A 21580-nucleotide genomic window follows, 5' to 3' on the forward strand; every position below is an offset into this window, starting at 1 on the left:
TACAGCACAGCAGATTGTATCCTGTCTTTCTCTTCAATACTGTTTTTCTGTTCAGTACTGCCGTTGTTAAAAGGCAGTGACTTGATTCACTCGTCTGATCTGAATGATTGATGGTCACACATCAGATGGTCACAATTCAGCAAAGTCAGCAAAAAAACAACTACTTAATTCTTTTAGGGCTCAGTTTTGTCCTGCTTTTAATTGTGAATGTACTTTCTCCATTTTAAAGCAACCTTGACTTGAAAGAAAGGTAAGGTTCAGATGAAGGGTGTGGGTTTTTTTTTTTTTTTTAAAAGCCTGCCTCTGTTGCCCCTTTTCCACCAAATCAGTTCCAGGGCTGGTTCGGGGCCAGTGCTTTAGTTTGGAACCGGGTTTTCTGTTTCCACTGACAAAGAACTGGCTCTGGGGCCAGAAAAACCGGTTCCAGGCTAGCACCAGCTCTCTGCTGGGCCAGAGGAAAGAACCGCTTATGTCGGGGGGGGCGGAGTTGTTAAGACCAACAACAATAGCAAGACCGCGAAAGGTCACCATTTTTAAGCGACGAGAAGCAGCAGCTGTACAAACGCGAAGTCATCCATTATTATTGTTGCTGCTGCTGCTTCTTCTCCGTGCTGTTGTTGCTTCGATGTTCGCGCCAAGATTTTTGCAAACGCAGGGATGTAACTGACGTATACAGCGACGTAATGACGTGGCTCCCCTTAGCACCCCGAGCTATGGAAAAGCAAACTGGTTCTCAGCTGGCTCGCAAGTTGAACGAGTTGTGAACCAGCACTGGCCCTGAACCAGCCCTGGAGCTGATTTGGTGGAAAAGGGTGTTGTGTGGTCTTTTCCTTGTAATTCAGCAGCAGAATTGGCTCTTTTGGCTGTCTTGGCTATCACTCAGGCTTTAAATGATTCCTTTCATCCATATCTCTCACATGCTAAATATAATGATGTGTTTGGAGATGCACACCATAATAGTTTGCATGCTGTATGCAGCATTTCATGCAACCTTTTTTGTAAGCACACATTATGCATGGTAATTAGCAAATGTCCTGAATTCAGACAGCATGCTCTCGTATCATATTGCATCAAATTAGAACTTACATCTTGGTATGTTTTATCTTCATGCTTTTAAAATAGTGTGTGTATGTACATACATTGTGTGTGTAGAGATATATAAATATAAAATATAACACGGTGCCCTCCATGATTATTGGCACTACTTGTAAAGAGTAGCTTCATCTCACACTGGAAAAAAAAATGAGAAAAATCCAACCTTCAATTGGAATAAATTTATTCATCGGAGAAAGATAATTTTCAACAAAAATATGACACCATTATTGGCACCTTGCATTTAATTCTTTGTACAAGCTCCTTTTCCCAATAAAACAGCACCAAGTCTCCTCTAACATTTTATAAGGTTGATGACCTAATCATTAAGACATAATTATTAAAACAAAAAAAAAATGCTACTATTATTTGCACCCCTGCTTTTAATATTTTTTATAACCTCAGAGCCTAATCTAGTGCATGTAATACGCTTTTTTTTATCTGTCTGTCGCACATCCACTTTTTGGGCACGAGAGTGATATCGCGTATCTATTCATTTTGTCACGCATTTATAAGTAGAGCGCGTGTAGTCGTGTTTTACTGAATCTTGTGCGTATCAATTTGTCAGCACCAGCTAGCAAGCACTGCGGTAAATATAGCATTGTTTACACACCAATTGGAAAGGACCGAAGTATTCCGAATGGTTTATTTAGCGGGTAAAACAGTTTTGTGAACTATTATATCATTGGTCACTGAACCGGAAGACAGTGTATCTCAACCAATCGTGTGAAGTGTTTTAAAAATACCCCAAAGCACATGGCATATCGTTCTGTCTCATCCAGACATGACAATGTCAAAACGCGTGGTCACGTTGAAAGACCTTTGGACCGAAAAAGGAAACAAAACGAAGACACAGAAGTGACAGATACTAATCCAGCTGACATTACACAACCCGATACAAGATATTATGAAATAGATTTAATCTGTTCTTGTATAATGGTAGGTACTGTAACATTACTGTAAATAATAAGAGATTATCATGATAATATACTGTTTAGGAAGTCTGAATTTTGGGATCATCTCTAGCAGGGTTTTTTCTAGAAAAATTTAGTATGAGGGCGCTCACCATGGCGAGGGAGCGAAGCCGGGGGGGGATGGTGCCGATTGTCCGTGTCCCCCCCGCCGTGCAAAGCCTTTGAAAAATTGAGGCTACAATGGGGCATTCTGAGGCTATCTGAGAGGGAAATTGTAACAAATTGTCAGTCAACATTGAAAAAGAAAAGTAATCTTCTCCCCCAGACAGTCTTTGGCTTTCTTCCGTTTCGTGCCGCGGGATGACATCTTTAAATGCCCAAGTGTCAACAAAAACAACTCGCGAACTACTTCTGTCAAAAGCTCCCGCGCCGGTGGGTGAAAGGTCATTCAGTCTCGAGAAATCTCGCTCTACAAGTCAGCCGACCTTGTATGTAACCCATGTCAAATCTCGCGAGAGCAGCCACAACAAGTAAACAAACAACATGGCGCCTCAGTCTGGAAAACGCCAATTCGGATTGTTTTTGCACCGTCTGGCAATGTATCTACTATGATTGGAATATTTTTGGAGTAATTATAACGTATTTGATGATCAGACACATTGTCACATGGTGTTGCTGGGATGTTTTCACGGAGAAAAGATCGTTTTGAGAAAGATTGCATGTTGTGCAGTAGCATATAAGTGCACGGCCTAAGTGTGACTTGGGATTCAATCGGCATTTCGGTAAGAGGGCGCAGCGCCCCTGTTCCCGGTTTAGACGAAAGCCTGATCTCTAGTCATCTATGTCAAAAACTAGTTTAAAGATGAGTTCTACATGAATGCTAGGTTTTTTTGTTTGTTTGTTTGGGAGTAATTTGTTTAATTCAGTTTAGTATTGTTATTAATCATATTCAAATAGTAAAGGTGCTTAGTTGATATATAAGACATATATGTTTGTGTACAAATATGATCTTAGAGTAATTATATGACCGTGTGAAGACATACCAAGTCATTTGATTCTGATTGATAATGGTTTTTGAAGTTTGAATGATATTATTTTCCTAATGCCAATATACAATTAGTTTGATAATGTTTGGTATTATGTAAGTTTTATTTAAAAATCTTATGAAATATACTTAATCTGTTCTTGTGTAATTGTAGGTACTGTAAGATTGTAAATGATAGAGATTATATACTTTTTAGGAAGTCTGAATTTTGAGATTATCTCCAGTCATTTATGTCAAAATCTAGTTTAAACATAGGTAGATTGTTTAATGTTTTTCACTTTCATGAAAGGTGGTCTGAACAAAACAAATATGATAGCATTTTTAAATATTTGATAGTGATTTTATTTTATTCAGAAAGTCAGTTTTTTCATCTTATTATTAATTAATAGTGGCAAGACTACATGGATTTTAGACTTTATCAAATGATGTAATATTAACCTAGTCATATTTGATATGCAATATTAACCTAGTCATATTTGAAATGCAACATTATACTACTGGTGGTCAAATTGGTAAAAATAGGCTAGTCACATGATTTATAGTAAAACAGTAACCTAGTCGTATAACAGAAAACTAGTCATATTTGTAAGGTTTTGCAGTATATAATTCTTCATATAGTTTTTGATCTAAAATCTTTACATTTTTAAAGTTCAGATCTGATCATAATGTTTGTGCAATACTATAAACTGTGGATAAGTGTTTGCTGATATGGTTTTCATATCACTGTATTAAAGGATATGTATAGTGCCATAATTATGATATTATATAGATTAACATCTGATATGAATGTTTGTTACATGTATTTAGTTTTATTAATAAAACTGTTCTGTTTATAGATGTACTCTTGAAAATATCTACCAATGTATTACTTATTTTTCTGTCCCCACTAACTGGAACAAATGAGGGATATTTTTACCCATGTTAATATTTTCTGTCCCCTGTTTCTACAACTAGTGAGGGATCTGTCCCCTATTTTCAAATTCCTACTGTAGATTAGGCTCTGAACCTCCCTTTCCCAATAAAACAATGTCATAGGAGAAGGCTCGGTGTTATGTGGCTGGAGATGCAGAGCAGGACATCTGAGACCACTCCTCTTTACACAGTCTCTCCAGATCATCCAGGGTCCTCGGCCCTCTCTTGTGCACTCTCCTCTTCAGCTCAACCTGTGGGTTTTCAATGGGAGTCAAGTCAGGCAACTGAGATGGCCATGGCAGAAGCTTGATTCTGTGCTCAGCTAACCATTTTTGAGTTGATTTGGACATGTGCTTCGAATCATGTCAGAAGAGCCAATGACAACCCAGTTTTAGATTCCTGGCAGAAGCAGCCAGATTTGGATTTAAAATGTCCTGGTATTTCATGGAGTCCATGATGCCATGTACCTTAAAAAGGTTTCCAGGGCCTTTGGAGGAAAAACAGCCCCAAAACATCACAGAACTTCCACCATATATTACAGTTGCGAAAGGGTTCTTTTCATTATAGCCATCCTTCTTTTTACGCCAAACCCACATTGAGTGTTTATTGCCAAAAGCTCCATTTTTGTTACATCAGACCATAGAACACAGTTCCAGTCAAAGTTGTAGTAGCGTTTCACAACCTTCAGGTGCTTACAGTATGTTTGTGGTTAACTGACAGAAAAGGCTTTCTTTTTTTCTGGCAAACCTTCCAAATAATATGTTGAAGTGAAAGTGGCGTCTGATGGTGATTTTGGAGACTTGGAAACCCCAAGATTTTACTTTTTCTTGTCCTTCACCAACAGTGGCCCTTGGTTCCCCCCCCCCTCTCTTACCATCCTCCTCACTGTACATGTGGGCAAAATAAACTTGGGTCCTCTTCCAGGCAAGTTTGTAGCAGTTTCAGTTGGTGTCCATTTTCTTCTTAGTAGTAGTACCCTAACACTACGTTCAGACTGCAACCTGAAACGATCCATATCCGATTTGTTGTGAAATCCGATTTTTTTGTTAGGCCGTTCACATTACCAATTATATGAGACTTGTATGCGATCTCCAATATGAACGGAAAACGACCCAAAAGTGTCCCGCATGCGCAAATTGACACGTAATAAGCACATCTACGTAATACGTAAACAAAAAAAAAAAGCGCACTCATGTTTAATGATTTCTTGTTTGTTTGTTTGTTTGTTTGTTTGTTTGTTTGTTTGTTTGTTTGTTTGTTTAATTATTTGGTTAGTGTGAGGTCTCGTGTGTGTTTTTGTTTCTGAACTGAAATGAAAATGTGTAGCCTGGTAACAAGGGTTGACTCCTAAATGTCTCTCTAATTTCTATATAAGTGCACTACATGTTACTAGGAAGTAATGGATTTTTAAACTCTATATACTGTAGTGCACTCGAGCTTCAGTAGGCAGTCATTTGGGATACGGCCGCTGTATTACCAAACTCTTAATTCAGGCTTAATAATTTGCACATATTTATTTCGTCATATTAATAAACTTTTCTACATTTTTATAAATATTTATTTAGATTGTTTATAGCCAGCTGAATTCTGCAGCTTCTCTCAGCGCTGGCTCAAGGTGCATAAACACCAGTGCAGTTTGCTATGGAGATGAGGCGAGACCTGGCGATGTGGTTTGTGGCGGCGGCAGAACTCACACAATCTGATTAACAGCAGACTAATGAGACCAAAGGTGTCAAATTACTGGAAATTTCCAGAACAATCTTATCTTGTAATACAGGATGGTTTAAGTTATAAATCAGTTATAGAAACTGTTTTATTTAATCAGGCTAACAGATCAACATCCAGGTCCCTACCAAATCCACCATTAGCTTGATCAATTCTATAAAAGTCTATTTAAATTCTGAAAACTGTACAAATGTTGTTGTTTTCCACCAAAGAGGCGGGATTAGCCAACGCAGAATAGTGACGTTTGTCTCTTGTTGGTGACGTGTAGGTCGCATGAATGCGACCTGTCTGGTCAGAGTGCAGTCGCATGTGAAAATATCGGATATGCATCGGATTTAGGACCACATATCCAAGCGGCCTGGGTCACATGTGAAAAAATCGGATGTGTGTCGTTCAGATTGTCAATAACAAATCGGATACAGGTCGCATATGGGCAAAAAAATCGGATATGGGTCGTTTCAGGGTGCAGTCTGAACATAGTCTAAGAGTAGAAATAGACATTTTCAGGGAAGTGGGTGGGCTTTTTTTTTTAACAATTAAAAAAATGAAGGTCAACACATTTTGACTTATGAAGGTCAACACATTTTATTCCTCATTTGGTTTGTGTGTTCTCTGATCTTTCTCATGTTGATGGATGACTAAGGGAATTTGGCCTCTGTGTCACCTCATGTTTGTACCCCAGTTAATCAGGAAGTCATGGATTACAGTTTGAAAATTCCGACATACTCCAACTCAAAAATGCACAATTTAATGGGAAAAATGCTTGTTATATATTATGTTCACTGTAATTTCCGGGTGTGCTGATAATAGCGGCTCATGTGGTTTTTGTTGAAAAATAATTATTTCTCGATGAGGGACTTGTTTTTCTGTGAATAAATTTATTTCAATTATTTGTTGGATTTTTCTCATTTTTTCAGTGTGAGATGAAGCGACTTCACCAAAAAGTGGATGTTTTTGGGGGATCCCTTTTTACTAAGGGCAAGGGGTGCCAATTATCATGGAGGGCAGTGCGTGTGTGTGTGTAATGTAATGCTTTTCTCCTTACCCTCACAGATCCAACTTCAACACCCAAACAGCAGAGCTAGACAAAATCATTCTCACCTGTTCAGAAATTTCAGGTAAGCTGTAATGCTCATCTGAGCTGTTATTAATTGTACTTAAATGAAGAATAGAAAAGAGAAAATGGATAAATAAATGTAGACCAATGTATTTTTTTTAAATGGGAATTTAAAAAGAAATTTAAGTTGATCTCATTTCCACATAGTCCTGCAGAAAGAAATCTGTAATTTTCACACATCCATCCATCCATCCATCCATCCATCCATCCACTTGTACCCAGTTGTGAAGTTCATTTTAATTATATTGATTAATATATTTGAAATGGGTAGGTTTCAACTAAATTTTTTTTTTTTTTTTTTTTTTTTATTTCTGTCAGGGGTCGAAATTAAGCATGTACCGACGGACATGGGCAAGTCATACTCGGGCAACAATAAAATTATCACTAGTTGTCCGTCGGACAGCTGTGTTTTGAATGTCTATTTTACCAAGAAAAATTAAGTTGTTGTGATTCCTAACAGAATGAAAACTTTATTTTTCCCGTCTTCTCTTTCGTTTGTCCTTGACTTTGGTTCATTGCGGTAGTTGACGCTTCCATTTGCGAGATGGCGCTACATGATCTTATGATTGTTCACACGAGGCGCCACTGTCACGTAGGCTAGAACGAACGAAGCGTCTTTTTGGACTGATTTTTAATTCTGATTTGATCAGTTACACTTGACCATGATGACATGATGTTTTCTGACTGTTTTAACATGTTGAATAGAAGATACTAGTAGTTATACCTAGTTGTTTTACTGTTCATCATGATGAAATAAACACCAAACACATGAGTGTTAACTTTATTTCTATCAATCAGTAATCAAACAATGGCAAAACAAGTTGAAATATTTTACTGCATACTCTATAATATACATCCAGATTGCTTTTTATGCAAATTACTTACCCAGTCAACCTGCAAAAAAGTAGGGCAACTGATACATGCATGCGGGCAAGTAAATTTTTGGGGTTGGTTGCCCTGAAGGCAAGTACATTTCAAAAGTTAATTTCAACCCCTGTCTGTGCACATCAGTGGAGTCATGTTGACACAGAGTTGTAAATGAGCTTTAAAAAAATCATTGTGGTTTACGGATTTTTAAAATGTCTCTTCAGACAAGGCAGAAATCTACAGCTAAACATGAGATACTGGAACAGTAAAGTAAATGGGTGGACTAGTGTTTGCCTTCAGGTGTGTCTTAGAAATTACACATGCAAAGCCATCCATCAGCTGCAAAGCCCTCTGGATTTGCATACAAGCCAGAATGTCAAATTATGCCTTCAAAACAAGTTAATTGGTTTATTTAACGTGGTTTTATTTACTCTTCCAACTGGTTGTACCAACGGTAGTCTGCTGGAGATAAATCCTGCCTCATCTCTGTAGCGATTTGATTCGCCCTTTTGGATGGGAGGAGTGTCTCCATTTTAACTCTGTTTTCCAGGGAATAATGTTTCCTGGCAGTAAAAGCTATGTGCTCAGTCAGTGCTCAAGGATGTTGTGATGGCGGTGCTGCTTTTATTTCCTCCAGAGTGGCCAGGTTTTGTAATTCTTATCAAAATACGTACTTCTGTTCTTATTAAGGAGTACTGATAACCTGAAACATTTACTGTTATAGGAAAATTAGCATTAGCTCTTCCCAGTACAGCACTACCCCCAAATTTTTTTTTTTCCCCCCTCTCCGGCCTTGCTTTGCCTTAAGGTGCTCGTGGACTTTTGTTCATGTCCTCTCCATTTGAGGAGAATGTCTTGTGCATGGCAGGCTGAAAGATGTGCTGGTGCATGACTGAGGAAAGGAGCAGAGTGTTTCATGATTGTATGCTGTTTAAGACGGCACAGCCTCTGGGGGGGGTGCCAAATGAGGCTGTGTGTGTCAGCATACGCCAGAGTGGATTGCTGGCCTCTGATTAATCTGTGTCTCCTGTGAGTGGAAGGAATGAGAGAAGTGAAGCTTGAAAAAGAAAAAGGAGATGGACGGTATCTCTGTCCTCGGTGCATTTAAAAAGATGCAGCCTGTTCCCTTGGCAGTGTCTGAATAGAGTACACAAATGGTCTAGACATGGGCAGTTGGATAACCTTTTGAAGCAGTGAGTCACAGTGGATGGTTCCAGACTTGTTTGCCTCCTACCGTGTCTTGTTTTCAGTGTGCTGGATGCATAAGACTTCACTGAATTACGTGTCCTGCACGCACTGTTGATTTAAGAATTCAAATGCTTAAATTGACTTTTTAATCCTATTTGCTGATTTATTAAAGATATTAGTATAGTATTTATTCTTTATAGAATGATGTAGAGGAAAACATGATTACCGAGTGTTGCAGGAAGGGTTAACCTTGAACTAGGGAAATGTCTTTCTTTCCTACAGTGCTCTGGAAGACAGTGGAGCCTGCTTAATATTCTGATACCATGACAGCTTTGTCACTAGGAGCAAGCCAGCAATATGCCCCTTATGGGAGGGGGGGCAAAAAGAAATCTAACATATTTCCTTTGTTGAACTGAGTCAAGCACAGGATGCATTCTCATTATCATGTGTTCCGGATTTATGAATGTTTTAGCTGCTTGTTTGTTATACAGTTGTGTATATGGGAGGGGGAAAATATGATTTGCCATCTGATTAGATGGTAGGTAAATGTACCTAATAATAAACTGTAATAAATGTCACTTTGTATTTATAGAAACAGGCTCATGGCATTCTGTTCGTTCTTGTACTCTGTCCTCCAGACTCGGAGACGCTGAACGTAAAGAGGTGTGTCCAGCCAAAGAGGCGGCCCATGTTTGAAAGCATTGGCACAGCAGAGGTGAGGATCAATACTAAAGAGAACTGTCAATAAACCAGGAGTTCAATAACTGTGTTTGATTCCAATCAGATTTTATTCAGCCTAAAACTTTATACTGAGACCGGTCAGACAAATCCCATGTGACTACCTGTTCACAATGTATACTTACTACATACAGGATAACATAATGGCAGTGCACACTATATGCCTGGAAAAAGTCCATTTGACATTCATACTTATCAAAAAATCCCAACCTGCATAAGCATAGATGACATACTGCCTTCACTGCTCAGCCTCTTCAATATTCCTTCCCTCTCCAACTCTCCATTAGTCATTGCAGCCGGATGAGTACTTCACTGTGTGTGGAAAGTGTGGCCAGCAAAGTGAAGACCACACGAAGTGTGAAAGCTGCGGCAACCCACTGCCTGCTGACATATCCCTTCTGCCTGCTGTCCCCTCCTCACCTGCCCCTCGAGTGCCTGTACGCTCCCTTCCCTCTCCCGGCTCTCCCAGCATCACTCAGCTCAGCAAGACCTTCTATGGCGTGACGTCTGGGGGGCGCACTACCCATGCTGAAACGGCTATGAACCCACCAGCACGCATTAACCGCGGCGGTCTGCTGCTCCCACACAATGGTGCCAAGCTGACCATGGGGAAGAGGCAGCCTCTGGCCAAGCAGCATGAACTCAATGACCCCAGTGAGTGCAGTTTAATGGACATCAGTGTTATCTGGTTATTCAGTACATTGAGAACACTGCAACCAAATGTAAACAGTATCTTCAAAATGACCTGTTAGTCTAGGTCTATATAAAATCCATGGTGCACTCAACCGCTCATGCTTTTGTTTATTTGCAGTTGTACTGTCCAGCGACGAAGATGACGAAGCTGACAGTTCTAGCACGGGTAGCGTGAACCGGTTGGACAGCGTCTCTCCGAGGCCTGCCGACTCCGCCCACTCCTCCCCAGCGCCATCCAGTGGCAGAGTGGAAGCGGCTGTTAAAGAAGTCGCAGAACACGAAGAGCATGTTTGTGAATTTTTCAATGACGTGGACCACAGGAGCATGGTACCCAGAAGGAACCGTTTAAAAGAGCCAGTAAGGACCTGTTCACTGAATGCTGTTTTTTGCACGTTTTTTGTTCTTTCACAATCATGCAAGCTTGAGCTCATGAGCTAATTAATTGTGTGGCGTATCAGAGCAAATACACAACATTGTAACCCTACAGGAAAAGGAGAATGAATACTGTAGTTTCTTTACGGAGGTTGTTTCCCTTTGTTTGAGTAAGCAGTACAGTATTAACAGCTTTCATAATATCCCAACAGTTTCGAAACGCTTTGTGTGAGGACCCGTCTCCATCTAAGAAGCGGAAATTGGGACAGATGCCGAAGTTGGAGAGCATTATTCTGGAGTGCAGGAGCGTACGGATAGGAACTCTGCGCAGGATGGTCACCAAACCCGTCATTGTAAGATCAGTTCTTTGTTCCTTTGTCAAATGCCTGCAAATGTATGCGTTTTAAAGTATATAACAATCCTTCTGAATCCACCAACCTCATCAATGATTACTAGGGCTGTAACGATACACCCAACTCACGATTCGATTCGTATCGTGATTTTTTTGACCCACGATTCGATACAGCCACGATTTTTTTAAATGTATTTTTAAAGTAGTAAATTTGACTTAACATTTACTTACTTACATTAACTATTTAATAACAAATAATTCAGACCACTGCAGAGAATGAGTAATATGTATGCAAAAATGAATAAATGTATATCCAAAGATTGTTTTATTTCTCAAAATAATACTGTTGAGCCGGAAGCTCTGTTTTTTCGGTTCTGAAAAAGTCATTTTTCCAAATCGTGTAAATCCGTTAAGATTTTTTTTGGGGGGGTGGCTCTCTCACTGTCTCACTCTCATAGGGCCAATGATTTTCTGTGATCGTGGAAAACAGATGGAAATTACGGAATTTTTATAGTGAAACATTGCTCGCGTGTCAAAATGTAACTGCCGCAGAAGGCTTCCGCCCAAGCAGACATGCCTTCAGTGTTGCCAGATATTGCTAACGTTTTCCACCCCAAAATATGTTCAAAACCAGCCAAAAAGCACCTTAACCCGCCCAATCTGGCAACACTGCATGCCTTTCCGGTCAAGTGATTGTGATTGACTTGTGGCACACCTAGCCAGCCAATGAGCTGCTTGTTTACAGATTCGCTCCCCGTGTCGCAACCAGAATGGCGACCGGTTAAAAGAAATGAATGCTCTGCCAGTGGCGAGTGTGGATGTTGCGTGACTCGCAGAAGATTGTCGCAGGTCGGCGAAAAAACGACTTGCTAATAGATATAAAAAATAAAAGTAATTTAAGTTTAAAATGTAATTTAAATAAAAAGTAAAGTATTCATAAATTGAAGTTTGGAAGCACCTCTGTTTTTGGGCTGAGGAGAAGTTTGAAAGGGTGTACCGCGATTCTGCCTTCTTGTATCGCGACACGGATCGTGGCTCTGCGTATCGGGATTTCGATTTCGATACGCATATTGTTACAGCCCTAATGATTACACAAATTAACCCTTAATGTTTATAATTTCCGTGTATTTGTACAATGACTTTCACTAGTTATTTATTCCTGGCTTATGTATCCTGTATATATCTCTATCCAGGCTATGTTCGTTTGCCTGATGCAGTGTATGAACGAACCTGCCACTTTATTTCACCTTACACTGTGTAACATGCCGAACTTGTAGAAATAACTGTGGATGTTATTTGTCATTTTTATGTCTCATCCTGTACTTTTTTTTTTAAGTTCACAGTAGAGTACATCCAGCTTGAGACAGAAGGTGAGTGGTGGCATATGTCGACATTTCTTTCAAAAGATAGATTGCTTTGGAGTTGCATGGCTCTTTATTTAATTGCAACATTAATATTAGATGCATTGTCAAAAAGATTTGATTTATAACATTGTGTGTTAAATGAGAGTGAGACAGTCTCCGTTAACACATCTCTGCAGGCTTTTCCTTCATAAGTTAATGGGTCTCTGGCCACTAATTTAAGTCACAGTCTTACTGTACCTTGGGTCTTTTTAATTTAAAAAAAAAAAAAGTAATCAGGTGTGTTCTAATAGTATCTAAGGCAGGGGTGTCCAATTTTATACACATAGCAGGTGTGGGGTTTAATCTGAGCCAAATCTGTGGAGTATATTCTAGACCTCTGCTCTCTCTGAGGAGTCAGCACTTTAACCATCTTGAGAAATGGCTGTGTCCAGGTCAGAAGATCGACATGCTGGAGAAGGTGCGCCTCAGGTCATCAGAGCTGACGAGCTGCGAATGGTGCAGTGTCAGGAAGCTGCCGGTCCTCTTTTTCCAAACGAGTGACAGCGAGTGCCAGCGCCTGCGCACCCAGCTCCAGATGTCCCAGGAGAGTGGCGGCCTGTGGTACGACTGCAGCGGTGAAAGTGAGTGTCTCATTTCAGCTGTATGAAATTGCTTCCTGGGTTCAGTGCATTGCTTCAGAAGCTGGAAGAAATTGTTCTCGGATTTCACCAAGTCCAGGATGGAACACACAATCCATTTGATTTAAATTTAGGAAAGTATGCTGATAGCTACCCACGATTAATTTAATAGCTCCTAAAAGAAATTCAAAAGAAAGTCATCAAGGGAGTTGCATAGATCTGAAGTTTTGACACGAACATGTTACTTACGATATGCACGATTTTTTTTTCTTTTTTTTTTTCTTCTTTTCTCCAGACTTGGATGAGAAGTACATAGTGTTGATTTTCGAGAACGGCCTCTCCATGCAAGAACAGATGATTTTAGAAGACATCCTGGTTGAGATTGGCCGAAACAACAAGCTTGCACGCTTTCCTTCTAGACTGACCTTTGATGAAGCCAATGTTAGACTGGTTCAGTATAATAAGGCGTCAAAAGAGAAGGAAAAGGTGTGACCTTTTATAAATATTATGTAAAAAGCTTTTTATTCAGTATTTGTATTTAGGCATTTTATGTACCGTAATAGTTTATTAGAAACAGCTAGACACTTGCTCATTTCCTGCAGTTATCCAATCAGTCCATCATGTGGCAGCAGAGCAGTACATAAAATCATGCAGATACAGGTCAAGAGCTTCAGGTGATGTTCACATCAAACATCAGGGTGTGAAGAAAAAAAAAATGTATCAGTGACCTTGGCATGGTTGATGATTTCCAGAAGATCATCAGTTTGTGAAATGCACAAACCAGCCCATCCAGCACCAACAACCATGCCATGGTCAATATCTTAGACCTGTTATGATTTTATGCGTTGTGCTGCTGTGTGTGCGCACACACCCCAACATTCACCTATACACCTGCACATTCATGCAATTAACCAATCATGGAGCTCCTTTTGTTTGATTCAGAGACGGTGACTGAATAAGCTTGATTTCACAGTGACTACAGTAGCCTGTATGTATATGATTTTTAGACGTAATGGAGTAGGCTGAATAAATCTCACAGACTTGCTGAATGGGCTTTAGGACACGTTATATTTATAATGAACCGAAATTTAATTTCCCTTTGTAGCTGAATACTGTAACATTATGGAAGCAGACCTGTACATAAGATTATAATTCATTGCAACACCAAAAATTTGTAATTACAGACTCTTCTAGCTGTTTTATAGAATTGAATGTTTAATAAAAAAAGAAATTTCATAGCTTAACAGTCTTGTTTAATAAGATTTCCGTATACATAATGGAGAAGATTTTGAGTGAGATAATTACCAGCCTTGTAGCTCCAGGGCTATTAGGCTGTTTTGGGTTGATGAAGTCCATTGGAGATAAGGGAAAACTTTTTTTTTTTTGGCATCTGTATATTGTCCCCAGGTAAAGGCACAGAAAGTCAAATTGGTTTCAACCCCTCCAACGCCTGCCACAACTGTGACGACAGTAAATGTTTCTGTCACCACAGCAACTGTAACCACAGCAACAGCAGGCACAGCAACGGCGACCCCAGCTGCATCGACAGAGACGACCGTCCAGAGCCGATTTTCCACTCCTCTTCATGGGATCTATGATGATGATGATGAGGAGGAGGATATGGCAGAGCTGCAGCCTACTTTCACAGGCCCCATCATCAAGTAAGATCAAATGTTACACGTGACTAATTTCAGTAAATTTAGAAGTAGAATTTGAGCTTGCTTTCTACATAATGTGTGGTTGAAGAAGCAGGTGCATGGTACACAGACTGGTGATTTGAAATGGTATTTTAGTCAACTTTATGTCCTGGTCACAAAGCTGCTGGGATGATGGATATCTACTCTACTCTTCTCCTCACCTTTACTAGGTTGATTGTGTATCCCCCTCCTCCAGCGAAAGGTGGAATCTCCGTGACCAATGAAGACCTTCACTGTCTAAATAACGGAGAGTTTCTGAACGATGTCATCATAGACTTTTATTTAAAGTGAGTGTTTTATTCTAATAAACACCAACCTTTAGTTTATTAACAGGAGATACTGTAGGATGCTAGTAAACCATCATGATGGGCTGTGCTCTAATTTGGGGCTTCTCAGCTGTGGTGTGTGGGGTTTTTTTTGTTTTTTTTTTTGGCCAGTGAACCCATTTTCAGGGTTCAAAATTCTTGGGACCTTACTTTGACCCATTTTATACAGCCTGTTCAGGGCGGAATTCTTGTGCCTTTATTCCGTCTAGCGTTCTGTAGAGAATGTCAGAACGTGGAAGGAGCTCTGCACTGTTCCTCCTCTGAGCCAGAGCGATTGGCAGTAACAAAGGCGGAATCGACATCTGTGTAAAGGGGACAGGCGGGACAGAGGTGTGACATTTTTGACATTCTTTCTGAGAGCAGCATGGATTCAAACGTCTCTGTCTAGAGCGTCTAAGGTCCATGCGCCTTTCTGCCTCAAATCGCTTCCAGCTTCACTTTCTCCTAGACATATTTCTGATCCATAAACATCTCTCCACTCCTCTCTTCCTTGTCTCTCCCCCCCCCCCCCCCCCCTCTCTGTGGGTGGGTGTGTGGTTACTGGCTTCTTCTGAAAAATACAAGACACCCACAAATGGATTGCCAGTAAACAAACAGGAGAAACTCGTGACGTCTTACCTATCAGTTTTACCCAACTCCTCGCTGCCCACAGCTGACGCTCGACCACATCCCCGCTGCCACACATTTGTATTTCCGACATGTGGATACGTCACCTTAGACACTGGAGCTCTGTTGTGACACATCATACCTCTGGTTGTGGAACACTGGCTCGCAATCTAAAAACACATACTGACGCAGCTTCCTGCCAGCTTTATTTGGTTCAGTGTATAGTTCAACCATATTTTGTGTGCATGCGTGGATATATATGCTTAACAAATTTATTAGACCACCACCTGATTTAAGGTTTATGCCACAGCAACCATAAATATACAGTAATGATCACCAAGATAGTTTGTTTCTGAAATGGTTAATCCACCAGTATGTGCATATTCTTGAACTGAAATGACATTTTTAATGGTAAAATAAAATTAGTGTTATCTGAATTTTTTTAATTTACTGTTTTGTTTTGTTTTTAAATAGAAAAGTACAGTGTTATTTTTTATTAAAATGCCAAATTATAGTTATTTACTTGCATTCCTAAGTAGAAAAATTAGTTTCAATTTTCAATTATTATGCTTGATTAATTTCTGACTTGTCAAAGACGTCCTGGTTGTCAGCTCACGTTTGGGTATAAAAACTGTGAATTCAGTTTGAAATTCCTCACTTCTGTTCAAAATGGCAAAACGCAGAGAACTGACTGAAAAGGAAAGAGTGTGCATTAAAGCACTCCGTGATGCTGGATGGTCTTTGAGACAAATAGGGCAAAACATTAAGTGTTCTCACTGTGTGGTCAAGTATGCATTGGATTCCATTGGCAAGACTGGTACCTACAAAATGCGCAAAGGAAGAGGCAGAAAACGAAAGCTGACTGAAGCAGATGTCAGGCACATCAAGATTTTAAGTACTAGAGACAGAAGGAAGACCTCTGCTGATCTTCAGGCGGAGATGAATAGGTCTAGATCAGAGTCCGAAAAAGTCTCCAGAATGACCATAAGCAGACGACTGCGGGAACAAGGCTTACAGGAAAGAATAGCTGCTAAGAAGCCGTTATTGAGGACTGCAAATGTCCAGAAATGTCTCAGATTTGCCAGAGAGCATAAACACTGGACTGCAAATGACTGGAAGAAGGTACTCTGGACGGATGAGTCCAAGTTTGAACTCTTTGGTCAGCATCGTCGTGTTTATGTCCGTAGAAAAGCTGGAGAACGTTTTGATGCTAGATGTATTGCACCCACAGTGAAACACAGTGGAGGTTCCGTTATGGTATGGGGTTCAATTTCTGGAAATGGCATGGGCAAATTAGTGAAAATCGATGGTATCATGAACAAGAAGGTCTACCACAACATCTTGGTGCATCATGGAATCCCTTCTGGACTGAAACTGATTGGTCGTGGGTTCATATACCAAGAAGATAATGACCCTAAGCACACTGCAAAGCTGTGCAGAGACTATTTGACCAAGAAAAGGGAATCTGGAGTACTGGAACTGATGGATTGGCCAAGTCAAAGTCCCGACTTGAATCCTATTGAACAGATTTGGGATTTAGTGGATTCAAAAATAGATCGAACAAAAGTTTCATCCAAAGCAAGTATTTGGGAACAGTTACAAACTATTTGGAACACGATAGCAAAAGAGACTGTTGAAAAGTACGTAAAAACAATGCCAGCAAGAATGCAAGCCGTTATCAAGGCCAAAGGAGGCCATGCAAAATATTACGTTTTTTGGTTATTATATATAAACAAAAACAATTTGGTTGTTTCATTTTGTTATTTTCCTAATAAATAAGCATTAACTTTAGTTTTAAACAAATTTTTGAGAGATTTCTAAAATTGTGTTTTCTTGACAGGTTTTCTTGACAGGTGGTCTAATAAATTTAAGCTGTGTGTGTGTTTATATATATATATATATATATATATATATATATATATATATATATATATATATATATAAAATAACTTGATAGTCATGATTGGTTGTCAAAAATGGGAAAAAAAAAAACTGCTTGGCCCCATGTTCGTTAATTGTATATAGTCCTATAGGTATACTTTATTTAGAAAATCCAAATTGCACGGAATCATACAGGCTTGTGCATCAAAATGAGGAATATCAAGACCAAGAACTTTATTATGTGCGCACACTACTTTTTCTCTGCAATTTTTTGATGGAATAAAGCCTACTTGTGTGACACAAATGAAACTTTGTGGCTTTCTACAGGTATCTCTTTATGGAGAAATTGAAAAAGGAGGATGCAGGCAGAAGTCATGTTTTCAGCTCATTCTTCTACAAGAGACTCAACCAGAGAGAAAGGAGGAGTGCACCGGACACAACTAACCTACCGTAGGTTCTTTTCAATCATGCACAACAGACCTTATTGAAACATGATCAATTTGCTGCAAATGTAATTAATTCACACAGGACCAACCTGCTGCAAGTTTGCATTTCCTTATTCATGCATGATGACATTCTGTTTTAATGCATTTGATTTAAATCTGTTTTTCTGAAAGCGTCAAGGCTTAATTTGAAGTCGTACATCACTGACCTGATCTGATTTTGTCTTTTGTAACTCTTCCTAGAATACAGAAGAGGAAGCACAATCGGGTAAAAACATGGACGCGACACGTGGACCTTTTTCAGAAAGACTTCATCTTTGTTCCCATCAATGAGTCGTAAGCCATCGTTTGCTAATTAAAGTCCAACAGAAGTTCATCTTTGGAGTATGAACTCTTTGTTACGGTACAACATGCTGGGGCATGCAGGGCTTGACAAACTTTTAAACCCACTTGCCCTGGGGGGCAAGTCGGGGTTAATTTCCACTTTTCCCTTATTTTGAGAGTACTACTTTCTTTTTTTAGGAAAACCATAGAATAGTTGTGAATTGCAATATAAAATTAGCCTGGCAAGCCAGACTAAATGTGAATATTTAGTCTGGCCTCGCTCATAGATATTTCCGAAGGGTGGGGGTGGAACAACCTGTTGTCTTTCAAACTGTCTCTGTGCGTATAGGCCAACGCTCTGACCAGTCAGCGCAACAGTGACTGTGACGTAGTCAGAGTGACAGAAAGCAGTGGCGGAGGCCTTGAAATAAATAATTTTTCAAAATGCGTATTAATTAATAAACAGGTTCTAGATATTAAGAAGTTTGGAGATAATGACCACAAGTTTGGAGTCTGTACCACATACTTAACATACACTCTTATTTTTTTCAAGTGTTTTTCAAGGGTTTGCTTAAACTGTTTTTGAGAGTTTTTATTTTTATTTAGTGGTGTTTGGTGAAATAATTTCCCTTAAATTTAAAATAACGGGAAAATAAGAAACAATCAAAAAGTAATGTTTCAAAGCTGTTTATTAATTCTTCGTACTGCACAAACTAGCCCCATCCTTTTGGCTACGAGCGGAGCCAGCTGGTAGATCAGACTTTTGCCATAGCCGGTCGGCAAAACAGCGAAAACGTCCTTCTTGAAAAGGAATGAGCGGAGAGCCTCTTCCTGCTCATGTTTCAACGAAAACTCCAAGTCTAATTCTTCTAAAACTGATTCCAAAGCGGAGTCAAACGTGCGCTGTTCACTAGCCATAGCCATCTTTCCTGTTGTGCTTTCTCCAGCGTTGTGATTGGCGGGCACGATTTGATGCCCGGGGTGTTTTGTTGATATGGTGCGAGGCTAGACCCACTCGCAGGCAAAAAATATTTTTGGCCGCTAGGCGGGTGGGTCTAGTTTACTAGGCTAATATAAAATGATCACACATTGAGTTGAAGTTTGATTAGTAATTAAGTTTATCAAGTTTGGTTATTTGGTTACTTTTTACAACCCCGATTCCAAAAAAGTTGGGACAAAGTACAAATTGTAAATAAAAATGGAATGCAATAATTTACAAATCTCAAAAACATATTGTATTCACAGTAGAACATAGACAACATATCAAATGTCGAAAGTGAGACATTTTGAAATTTCATGCCAAATATTGGCTCATTTGAAATTTCATGACAGCAACACATCTCAAAAAAGTTGGGACGGGGCAATAAGAGGCTAGAAAAGTTAAAGGTACAAAAAAGGAACAGCTGGAGGACCAAATTGCAACTCATTAGGTCAATTGGCAATAGGTCATTAACATGACTGGGTATAAAAAGAGCATCTTGGAGTGGCAGCGGCTCTCAGAAGTAAAGATGGGAAGAGGATCACCAATCCCCCTAATTCTGCGCGAACATTATCTGTGAACACAATTCACCGTGCCATCTGTCGTTGCCAGATAAAACTCTATAGTTCAAAGAAGAAGCCGTATCTAAACATGATCTAGAAGCGCAGACGTCTTCTCTGGGCTAAGGCTCATTTAAAATGGACTGTGGCAAAGTGGAAAACTGTTCTGTGGTCAGACGAATCAAAATTTGAAGTTCTTTATGGAAATCAGGGACGCCGTGTCATTCGGACTAAAGAGGAGAAGGACGACCCAAGTTGTTATTGGCGCTCAGTTCAGAAGCCTGCATCTCTGATGGTATGGGGTTGCATTAGTGCGTGTGGCATGGGCAGCTTACACATCTGGAAAGACACCATCAATGCTGAAAGGTATATCCAGGTTCTAGAGCAACATATGCTCCCATCCAGACGATGTCTCTTTCAGGGAAGACCTTGCATTTTCCAACATGACAATGCCAAACCACATACTGCATCAATTACAGCATCATGGCTGCGTAGAAGAAGGGTCCGGGTACTGAACTGGCCAGCCTTCAGTCCAGATCTTTCACCCATAGAAAGCATTTGGCGCATCATAAAACGGAAGATACGACAAAAAAAGACCTAAGACAGTTGAGCAACTAGAATCCTACGTTAGACAAGAATGGGTTAACATTCCTATCCCTAAACTTGAGCAACTTGTCTCCTCAGTCATAGATATACATAGAAGACTAGATGCCTTGTCCCCGTTGCCCGTCAACGAAGTTGAACGTCCGTACGTGGCGGCCATCTTACCTCAGACAGCTGGCTTACCCATTACATTGTGTTGGTAGCGATATGTACTTTTCAGATGACCGTAACGTCCTCAAATTTCAGTCGATATTCAAACGGTTTGGTTTGTTATATTAAAAAAAAACAAACGGAAGTATGTATTTATGATATTAATGATGAATAATCATTTTATGTTTTAAAAAAACTACATGCTGAAATTCCTATGCTGTGAGAAGCCTAACACTGCATACTTATGGATAACTGTGGCCTTAGGACAAATAACCATACAATTTATTTCCAATTTTTAGTGAAAATATTTTTACATGTGATAGGGCCGTAGGGGAAGCTAAAGTTAAATAAACAGCTTACTCACTTCTGAAACTTCAGAAATACTTCATCCACCTCAAAAACCTAATGCTCTCACAGCATAGTATAATAACAAATGTAAACTCACATCATAGCATAATAACAAATGCACTGTCCAAGTAAGTAATAGTATAAAACAGTGACAGCGACTCACGGTAGTTTGTGACAAAAAAGCCCGGCTGCTCATATCAGGAACTGTATTGGACATTATTTCACTAAGTAAATAACGCTACCGATTATCCTTAAAAAATGATGTATTATTTTACTGGTGAAAAGTGATCCCGCGTGCCCTACTTTCCAGACATCGCCGGTTCGAGCAACCGAAAGCCGCGCAGAAGTCTGGCATCTCGTCAGAGTCAGTAATTTAATTTCCTCTAGAAATCATAATGTAAGCTGTTTTAAATTAACCAACCCGAAAATGAAAACCATGTGCAAGTGCAACTTCAGTTATTGAAAATATTATCTCATGACCTTCCATGTAAAATTACTTGGTGCTATGAGCTAGCCTAGCATGAAACACAACTTTGACAAAGCTGCAGTAAGTCGTTTTTGAAGAGAAAAGGTACGATTTTAGCATGTTCAAGCACCCAGAATTACAACCACATTTAATAATGTTTTAAGAAATCAAACCATTTGTATATACGTCAAAATTTCAGCG

At 39.6% G+C, this 21580-nt stretch overlaps 1 protein-coding gene across 7 annotated transcripts in view; it reads left to right on the top strand.

The window, feature by feature from the left end:
- The window catches only part of senp6a (SUMO specific peptidase 6a), a 58118-nt gene that overhangs the window by 29039 nt on the left and 7499 nt on the right, over positions 1-21580 (top strand). For 4 of the 7 annotated variants that reach the window (XM_060914025.1, XM_060914019.1, XM_060914022.1 and 1 more), the window contains 13 exons: positions 230-250; positions 6742-6806; positions 9499-9575; positions 9886-10252; positions 10410-10648; positions 10876-11016; positions 12352-12385; positions 12811-12999; positions 13292-13482; positions 14404-14657; positions 14864-14980; positions 17834-17956; positions 18193-18285. In XM_060914025.1, the coding sequence (XP_060770008.1) occupies positions 230-250; positions 6742-6806; positions 9499-9575; positions 9886-10252; positions 10410-10648; positions 10876-11016; positions 12352-12385; positions 12811-12999; positions 13292-13482; positions 14404-14657; positions 14864-14980; positions 17834-17956; positions 18193-18285 (1911 nt within the window). The remainder of the gene's footprint in view (positions 1-229; positions 251-6741; positions 6807-9498; positions 9576-9885; positions 10253-10409; positions 10649-10875; positions 11017-12351; positions 12386-12810; positions 13000-13291; positions 13483-14403; positions 14658-14863; positions 14981-17833; positions 17957-18192; positions 18286-21580) is intronic. The other 3 variants (XM_060914020.1, XM_060914021.1, XM_060914024.1) reach the window with 2 other exon arrangements.

Source organism: Neoarius graeffei, chromosome 2 (assembly GCF_027579695.1).
Source record: "Neoarius graeffei isolate fNeoGra1 chromosome 2, fNeoGra1.pri, whole genome shotgun sequence".
NCBI lineage: Eukaryota > Metazoa > Chordata > Actinopteri > Siluriformes > Ariidae > Neoarius > Neoarius graeffei.